Raw genomic sequence first — 8590 nt, forward strand, 5'->3', positions numbered from 1 at the left:
CCATGGATGGAGCGCGGCTTTCCCACGTGTCCACGACTCAGAGCACGGCGTGGCACCTGCCCAAATTCTGAGGGCAGGCGCTGCTCGGGGGGCATCGCGGGGCGTGAAGGTGCAGCAGCGGGGCCCTCGCCCGCGGGACGGCGGCGGGAGGAGGCAGCCGGGCCGGGCCGGGCAGGGCTGGGCTGGGCCCGGCCACCTCCCGGCGGGGCGGGACAGGGCGGGACTAGGGAAATAGGGACTGGTTTTGTGCGCACGGTGGCAGGTGTAGTGCTGAAGAGCGAAGCTTGGCGGGCTGGAGAGGGTGGCCCCGCACGGCAGCCCCGACAGCAGCCCTCTCTCAGGAGCATGGCAGCGGCCCCGCCGCGCCGCGCCCCACGCTGAGCCCTGTCGAGTCCGCGGTGCCACCGGCAGTGCCAATGCCATGCCTCCCCAGGAGCTCCTGGATTACGCGCCCGCCCTGCGGAGACACAGCCCGCCCCGGGGCAGCGGCCCGGAGCTGGGAATCAAGTGCGTGCTGGTGGGCGATGGCGCCGTGGGCAAGACCAGCCTGGTGGTCAGCTACACCACCAACGGGTACCCCGACGAGTACCAGCCCACCGCCCTCGACACCTTCTCCGGTAGGTGCCCGCCCGGGCTGCGCGGGGCACGGGGCGGCCGGGGGGATCCAGTCTGGCGCAGCGAAACCTCGGGGCGCGGCGTCGGGAGGAGCGGGGTGGATGGAGGAGAGCGCTCCCGGGGCCGCGGGCTGCCCCGGGCAGGGCTGCGCAGCCTGCGGGCACACAGCCCGAGGCATTTCTGGGACTCGGACCGAGTCCCTCCGACGTTTTGTGAGGTTTAGCAGGTGGAGGTCCTCCGTTCTGCCGGTGTGTCAACCCAATACGTGTCGAGTTGGTTTGCAAATTCTATGAACTTGAGCACCTTCCTGGTTTTGTGGTGTTGTTATGACTAAATAGAAGGGGGCTTAGGTTTTTGTATTGTTTGTGGTCATTTTAGCCTCAGAAATAGTCTACAGTGTAACACTGTGATTTTTAGCATCAACTGATACTCAGGAAAACCATCTTTTCCCTCACTTGTCTGGTGAAGTTAGCATTGAACAAAGGTTGTCAAAAAGTTGAAGAGCTTTATAAGTCTGGCTAGAATTGCAAGCTGATGAGCTCTCATTAGTTTCCACTTTTGTAAATGCTATCTTTGTTCTTGTTATACACTCCTCTTCCTTTGGGCTCCAATTTCTATATAAACCCCAGGAGAATAAAAAGCCCTTTGAAAGATTCCTTATCTTCATTTGATATGAAGAAACACAGCACTACTTGACAATGTAGATTGGTAGATTAGAGATGTGCTCAAGTCAGACCAGGAATGAGGCATCTAATGTGTCATAGTTTTAGGGGTGCTTAGAGGGAGTGTTTTGTCTGTCTGAATGTCCCCCCAGTTGCTCACTCTGAGAGCTGTTGATTTATCTTGACCCTCTCCAAGCTATTCCACTGTCACTTGAAGGAACTGAACTGAGAACATGCTGCTGTCCAGAGTCTAGAAGCCCTTTGGGAACAGATGCAAGGAATCATGAGTCCTCCAAGGGAAAACTTACTGCTCTCTCTGCTCTCTTTACATTGAAGTGTATGGATTAGACTAAGAGAGGCTTAAAATTACTGTAGTTATTAGACTGCACATTTTTGGAAGGGCAAATCCAAAATAAAATGGTCCAGAAAGGTGAAGGCAGGATGAGTGCAGACATACCATGCTTAACAGCAGGTAATTTGAAGATAGCTGCACATGGGTTTAGTCCCAGTCTGGATGTCCAAGTACTAAGTCTGAATTCAGAGGTTCGTAGGATTTGTAACTGATAGAAATCAAAACCGTTAAATACATGTCTTGTGAAGTTCACTTTCTGCTTATTGGGAGGAAATGGAAAAACAAACAAGTTTCCCTTCCCACCCCTATTCTAAGCCTGAAAAAAGTCCCTTCCTGGAGTCACATATTATGGTTCAGGATCCACTTCAGAAATTTCAACCCGATTCCTTTCACTCATGGGGAAGACCTGCCATTGTAATGGCCGGCAGAACTGAGCAGTTTACATTCTAACCTTAATCCTGGTCACGGGACTGTGATGCCAATAACAAGATAGGAGAAGGTGTCACATTATTAGGGGAATGTCTCTGGGACAGTGACCCAGCCACATACATCTGTCTGGCTGCTACCTCCTGCTGGGTGTCGCTGCCAGGTAGAGCAGCCTTGAGTGAAATGCGGACCCGGTGACCTTTCTCCACCAGGCTATCCTGTTCTGCCAGCCCCTTTTCTATCATACCATGATCCATCCTCATCCCGAGGGTGTGGACCTTGTGAGGGCGGTACTTAGAGGGTTGTTGCAGAGTTGCTAGCATAGCTCAGGCTAGCAGCAGATGGGATGAAACTCTGTGCAAACACTGGAGCAGCAGGTAATATATGTGGTGACTTTCTTCTGAAGATGGCAAAACATTTCAGAGATGCTAATTCCTTCTCTCAATGCACTTTGAGACAGAGAAAACCAGATACTAGAAAGGCAAATGCCTGCTGCCTTGAAGATCAAGTCAGGATCTAGCAAGTTCTTTGACGAGGAACAGGTTTCTCTTCCTCCTCTGGGGCAAAGATATGGTAACAACCCAACAGTTTCCTAGTCACAAGGAAGCAATGACTTTCAGCTATGCTGCGAGGAGTGGCACTGTGGTGGACAGACCCACCCCTTCATTTTTCTTCCAGGCTCAGTCTCCCACCAAACTTCAGTTCATCTTTTTGTCTATGTGTCTCTGTTTTTTTCTCCAGACTGCTTTCAGGGAGGAGTGCACACCTCCAAAAGCTTGTGTTAAACTCTCTTGTTTCTGTCACTTCTCACCTGGTGAATTACTTCAATAATCACAAAAGGTTGATCCTGCTTCTGGTTGGGAGATTTTTTTGTTTGTGGGTTTTGGGGGGCTTTTTGTTTTGATTTTGGTGGGGTTTTTTTTTTTTAATGAAAAGGACAATAAAGCCTCCTCCCTGCACACAGCAGTGGAGTTTTGCTAGTTCATGTCAAGTGCCAGCCATTGTCACTGTAGCCACAATGTCTGCCTCTATTCATCCAAGCACAGCCCCATCCACTTTGTCAGGACTTTCAAGTGATTTCCAGCTCCACAACCCCTTTTTCCCTCTCCTCAGTTCCTAGCCAATCTCTGTGGTGTCTATGCACTTAAACATCTAACAGTTTCATTCCCGATTTCCATCAGAGGTCCTGCCAGCCCTCAGTCTGAGTCAGCTGATACCACATGAAGGCTTACTGTGATTAGGGAGTGAAATGGGAGCAAACCTTACATGTGTAACTCAGCAGTTTTTCAGAATGTGGATAGTCTCTGAAAGGGATTTCACTCATCACTCTTTCCTTAATATTTCCTTGTTCATTACAAAGGTGGGTTTTTCCCTAGCTAGGACACTCACATAACATTTTTTTAAGGCCAGATTTCTGGTCTGGATGGGAAAAATCTCCAATAGCTTGTTTGATGGACACTGATTTGAATTTGCTTGGCCAAGGAGCTAGAAGCAAGTTGCTGAAGTTCTCTGGCTTTATCCTTATCTTTTTTTCTTGGGTTGTGGAAGAAGAACAAGTGGTTCTCGGGGAACCGTTTGGCTAAGGGCTCTTCTTGTCTAGAGGAGCAGTTGGCCAGTAATGTGGAACTATTCTTTCAAAATTCTGGAGAAGAACACAAAACACCTGAGAGCTAACAAAATCAGGTCTACTGCAGCTCTCTTGATGTTTCCAGTGCAAGCTTCAGCAGTCTTAGTGAGGCTTGGGAGGATGCTCAGCTGGGAGGAGACTTGAGCGACTTCAGTGAGTCTGTTCAGCAGGGTATGAACCAGAGCGTTCAGGAAAAGCCTGTATGAGCGTACGTGTGTATGCTGGCCAGCTGCTTTAGACTCATCCTTATTCTACTTCTGCTACAGTGCAGGTCCTCGTGGATGGAGCTCCAGTCCGGATTCAGTTGTGGGACACTGCTGGACAGGTAAGCTCTATCAAAGCAGCTGTCAGCTCTGGTCCTGTGGGACAGGGATTGTTTTCAGGCTTTGAGGAAGGCAGTACTTAACTGGGAAGAACAGAAATGCACTAGTTGAGCACCAGCCTTTTGCTGATATGGCAGTCACAGACAAGTGAGTGACAGAGGCCCTCAATTCTGGAACTTGTGTCTGAAACGTGGCATGGCCACAAAGTCAGCACAATGCCCTCCCTCTGTTGCTATCCTAGTTAACTTGTGGAAAAGCTACTGCAGCATCATGCTGTTAGAAGAACAGTCCAGTGATGATTTTTTTTCCCCCCCCTCCCTTTTCTGCAGGAGGACTTTGACTGTTTGCGCTCTCTTTGTTACCCTGACACCGATGTCTTCCTTGTCTGCTTCAGTGTGGTAAACCCAAGCTCCTTCCAAAACATTACAGAGAAATGGATCCCTGAGATACGAACTCACAACCCCCGGGCACCGGTGCTGCTAGTAGGGACACAGGCAGACTTGCGGGACGATGTCAATGTCCTCATCAGCCTGGATCGCTACCACGTGAAGCCTGTGCCCCGGCCTCAGGCAGAAGGTCTAGCTGACAAAATCCGGGCTGAAGCCTACCTGGAATGCTCAGCACTGACCCAGAAGAACCTTAAAGAAGTTTTTGACATGGCCATTGTCAGTGGTGTTGAGCACAAGGCACGTCAGGAAAAGAAGATGACCGCCAAAGGCATTAAGACTCTCTCTAAGTGCCGCTGGAAGAAGTTCTTTTGCTTTGTCTGAAGCTGCTTTGAGGGAGGGGGAAAAGAAACACCCAATGCCAGTATTGGCTCTGCACCTTCTTGGAGTGACTGCTCCTATGGCCCCAGCAAGGAGGGTATGATAAGCTGCTGGGCTTGGAAACCTGTCTCTTGCTGGGTACAGTATCAGATGCCTAGGAGACATGAACTAGATTTCCATTGTGCTGAGATGTGGAATGGTCCAGGCAGCTTTAATACCTGCTGGACATGTCTGTAGTGTCCCAGACTAATGGGAGCATTTAATACACCAAGACTCAGTACCCTAGAACAGGCAGGTTCCTTACATTGTTCAAAATGACAGTTTTCTGGTTGAAGCTCATACACTTTCAGTGTTCTGATGCAGCATAATAAACGTGAGGGACTTTTGAAATCAGCCTGTGTTTTGGCTGATTTACAGGCATGGCAGAGAGTAGGGCAGGGGCAGTTACAGGCAACTGCAATGTGGTCAGGCATGGGGTGCAGAGTTTGTAACATGAGACTTGGGTTCCCCCTCTGATTCCATTTGCCAAAATAGGTAGAATTCACTTGGCTGTGAAAAAGCAGCACTCTTTCTTACAGGCCCTGTACTGGGAGTACTCTTGAGAAGGTACTTCCTAAATAAAGGCCATTGGCAGGCTGAAGAGAAAATGCACTGGAAGCTACAGTAATACTTTGAGCAAAACTTTCTCTGAGAGGACTCTCTAGTCCACTGGGTGCCAGTGTTACAGTCCTATCCTAAGAGGTAGTTGTGGACTTGGGGACCAACTTTGAAAGGCCTTTTGTGTGTGTGGTGTTTTGAAAGAAAGAAGAGGTGAGGAACAGTGATGAGTGGCTCTGTCTAGGAGAGACAAAACTGTCAGCAAAGGGTTTATAACAGTACTGGGGGGTCAAATGGAGATGGAGAGAGAAATAAGAAAAGGAAGAAAATAGAAAGGAAAAAGATAGAATGAAGAAAGGTAGATAGAGAAGGAAAGAAGAATGAATGTTGTTAAATGAAAGCTGTGATTCTACTTAGTTGAGATGCTAATATGCAGGGAAACTTCTAGGCACCTGAAAATTTTGCTAGTGATATGAATTTTAAAGTAATATTTTCCGTACATTCAGTTCTGAATCAAAAGGAGGAGGTTGTAGTGAGAGAAAGTTCCTCTTCATTAGTAAAATCCTCCATTTCAGATCTACACAGAAGAATGGAATTTACCTTGTACTGTTCTTCCTGAGGCTGCAGAACAGGAATGGAGGACTCAGGGCTTCTTTCTGTTATGCTTCCCTTTTCTAAAAGTCACTGCTTGATCTGCTGAAATCAAAAGCAAAGGAAATCCATGAAGTTTATGCCGGAGAAAATTATTCCTTATGTTTCACTCCCTTCCCCTCTCACCTGTTTCTCAGGGGATTAATATCCTGGAGAGTCTATTCACATTTTATTATATTTTATTACAGAACTTGCATCATTTTCTAAATCTTTCTTTTGCAGAGACATTTCATTTTGGTTTATGTAGCAGAGAGTGTGACAGGTCTGTCGAGCAGTGCTTTCAATACTCAGGGGGTTCTCTGCATCTGGCCACAGCCCATCACTTTGAGGACACTCTGGAGTAATGTGGCAGAAAGAGAAATAGCTGTGGATGGTTTGCCCTAGACCAAAATCAAGCATAGGCGAGCTCGTGAGCCTGTAACAAGGCAAATGCGAGTAATGCAGTGTGGCTCCAAACAAATGCCTGTGAACATCTCTCACAGCCATCTGGTTTTGTAGTGCAGCTGATGTAGTCCCCAGGATGTGAGACAAGACTGCTGTCTCCCTGGGCAGTATTGAAGGATGAAAGAGGTGGAGAAGTCTTCCTCTGAATGGAAGTGGCCCACAGCCTTGGAGCTGCTTCTAGGGTAAGGCTTAGACACCTTAAAAGGATGGTGCAGCAAAATGAGCTGAATGTTGAAAGGACTCCTCCAGCTGAAATGCCATTTGTGTCCAGTGAGGAGTCCTAAGAGATGGTGAGCACAGAGGCGGTAGCTAGAAGTGACATGTCTGACGTGGGTCTAGGTAGGACACCACTTCCTGAACAAAGCTCTCACTCAGCAATGCATCCCTGTGTGTATATCCTACCTGTACAGGCACCTTTGCTGTATCACTAGTTCAATTTGACTGTTGGGTCTTTACACATTTCTTTAGCCTGTGAGAACAAGGGCTGTGGTGTGACCTGCCAAAGAGCATGCCATATCCCTAGGGAGCAAATCCACAGGTGGAAAGAACACCAGCCTCCTTCCTGCTTAGGAGAGCAAGGGTTGTCCTGCAGTAGCTTGGTATGAAACAGGGATTATTTCATCCTGGAAAAGAAACTGTACTGAGAGCTACTTTCTTCCTATTTGATTGTGTCTAAAATTTGATCAAATAAACTTTTTTAATGTCCAGAATCTGTGTTTGTAATTTTGTCAGTGCAAACTAGGTTGGGCTTTAACATGGAGAAGGAGTTACTCCATTTTACTGACAATAAGTATAAGAGGGAAATAGCCCCACTTCTCAGTCCATGTCCTAACCCCCACTAGTGATGGTAAAAATCCCCTCATAGCTGAAATTTTCCAAGTTCCTTCTGTTGCCCCAGTTAATCTTTCTCTACCTCAGCAGCCACTCAGCGTGGAGGCTGCCAAGGGGGATGGAGTAGCAAATATCCAAGGCTTTCAATGCCTCTCCCTAGAAGCCACCATCCAGGTACCAGTCAGGAGGCCCTCCTAGCGCTCACTGACCCAAGCCCATGTAGGACTTGCGTTTGGAGCCTTAATAACAGCATGCTGCTCTGTCATTAGACTGATGGGTAATTTAGCGACCAGCTTTACTCAACTTACCTTGGTAATTAAACACTGCTAAAGTGCTAAAATATTTTGCCTGTGCCACATAGGATGCAAAGGCCCTATGCAAGACAGCTCACAGGACTCACCCTTTTAGCCCTATATTCAGTGTTACAGATAGGTCAGGGCTCCTGCCTGTCCAGATCTGGGGCCCCATAGCTGCTCCAGAGTCAGAGGGCTGGAAAGTGAGGCTGCTGATGGAGGAGTGTGGTGGTTCAGCAGAGAGCTAGGAAAGAAAGTGGACAAAAAACAATGAAGCAGAGGTAATGAGCAAATTCAGAAATTAAGAAGGTAATAGAAAATTACTGCTGATAAAACATGATTTGGGAACTTGTGTTTTGGGTGAGGAGGTTGTTGGAACTTTTACTATTTGTTTGGATTTTTTGGGGGGGAGGGGGCATGGTTGTTTACCAAGTCCACAATCACACCATCCTTCTATAGACTGTTGTTTACTAGATGTAAAGTAACCTGTGGGAATATTTGGAGCTGGCTCCCAGCTTTGTAGCTTCCTAGCACTAAATCTTACAGAAGCACCTGTGAATGGAAATAGCAGCAAAGTGTGAATTAACTTTACAGGGAGTGAGTCATTCCACTGAGCCATATCCTGTCATATGCACAATAAGCACTCTAAAACTCCCTGAAATCCGTGAACAAAGCTGAACTCCTGGGTGTGGGGGTGAATCTATCTCATTAAATGGAGTTTCCTACCAAAGCCACCCGAGGTGTCTTTAAACCCTTGCTCTCACCCTCTTACAGTGCAGTACTGGATCAGTGCTACTACCCGGTTTTGGTAGAGTCTGGGCTTGTTTCTGCCTTGCAGTGCTGCTTGACCAACCTGTATTTTCAGATGCTGAGAGCACAGAGGAGTTCCTGGGAGACTGTTGTTAACAAACCACCCCACCAGGCTGGGTGAAGCTAGCCCAGTCCATTGCTAGGCCAGCACAATTCCTCACAAGTGCTGCTTACTTTTCTGCCAAAAAGGAT

General features: G+C 47.8%; 1 protein-coding gene across 1 annotated transcript; it reads left to right on the forward strand.

Moving 5' to 3' along the window:
• The first annotated feature begins 214 nt into the window (after window positions 1-214).
• Window positions 215-7171, forward strand: RHOV (ras homolog family member V). The gene is made up of 3 exons (XM_032112853.1): window positions 215-617; window positions 3949-4007; window positions 4335-7171. The coding sequence occupies exons 1-3, from the start codon at window positions 422-424 to the stop codon at window positions 4773-4775; spliced, it is 696 nt and encodes a 231-aa protein (XP_031968744.1). The 5' UTR covers window positions 215-421; the 3' UTR covers window positions 4776-7171.
• The last annotated feature ends 1419 nt before the right edge of the window (window positions 7172-8590 follow it).

This window comes from Corvus moneduloides, chromosome 6 (assembly GCF_009650955.1).
Source record: "Corvus moneduloides isolate bCorMon1 chromosome 6, bCorMon1.pri, whole genome shotgun sequence".
Lineage (NCBI taxonomy): Eukaryota > Metazoa > Chordata > Aves > Passeriformes > Corvidae > Corvus > Corvus moneduloides.

Excerpts from the sequence above, each read along its gene's own strand:
- RHOV (XM_032112853.1), top strand. The coding sequence starts at position 422 with ATGCCTCCCCAGGAGCTCCTGGATTACGCGCCCGCCCTGCGGAGACAC. Across the intron at positions 618-3,948 it reads CGCCCTCGACACCTTCTCCG|TGCAGGTCCTCGTGGATGGA; the intron begins GTAGGTGCCCGC and ends CTTCTGCTACAG. Across the intron at positions 4,008-4,334 it reads TGTGGGACACTGCTGGACAG|GAGGACTTTGACTGTTTGCG; the intron begins GTAAGCTCTATC and ends CCTTTTCTGCAG.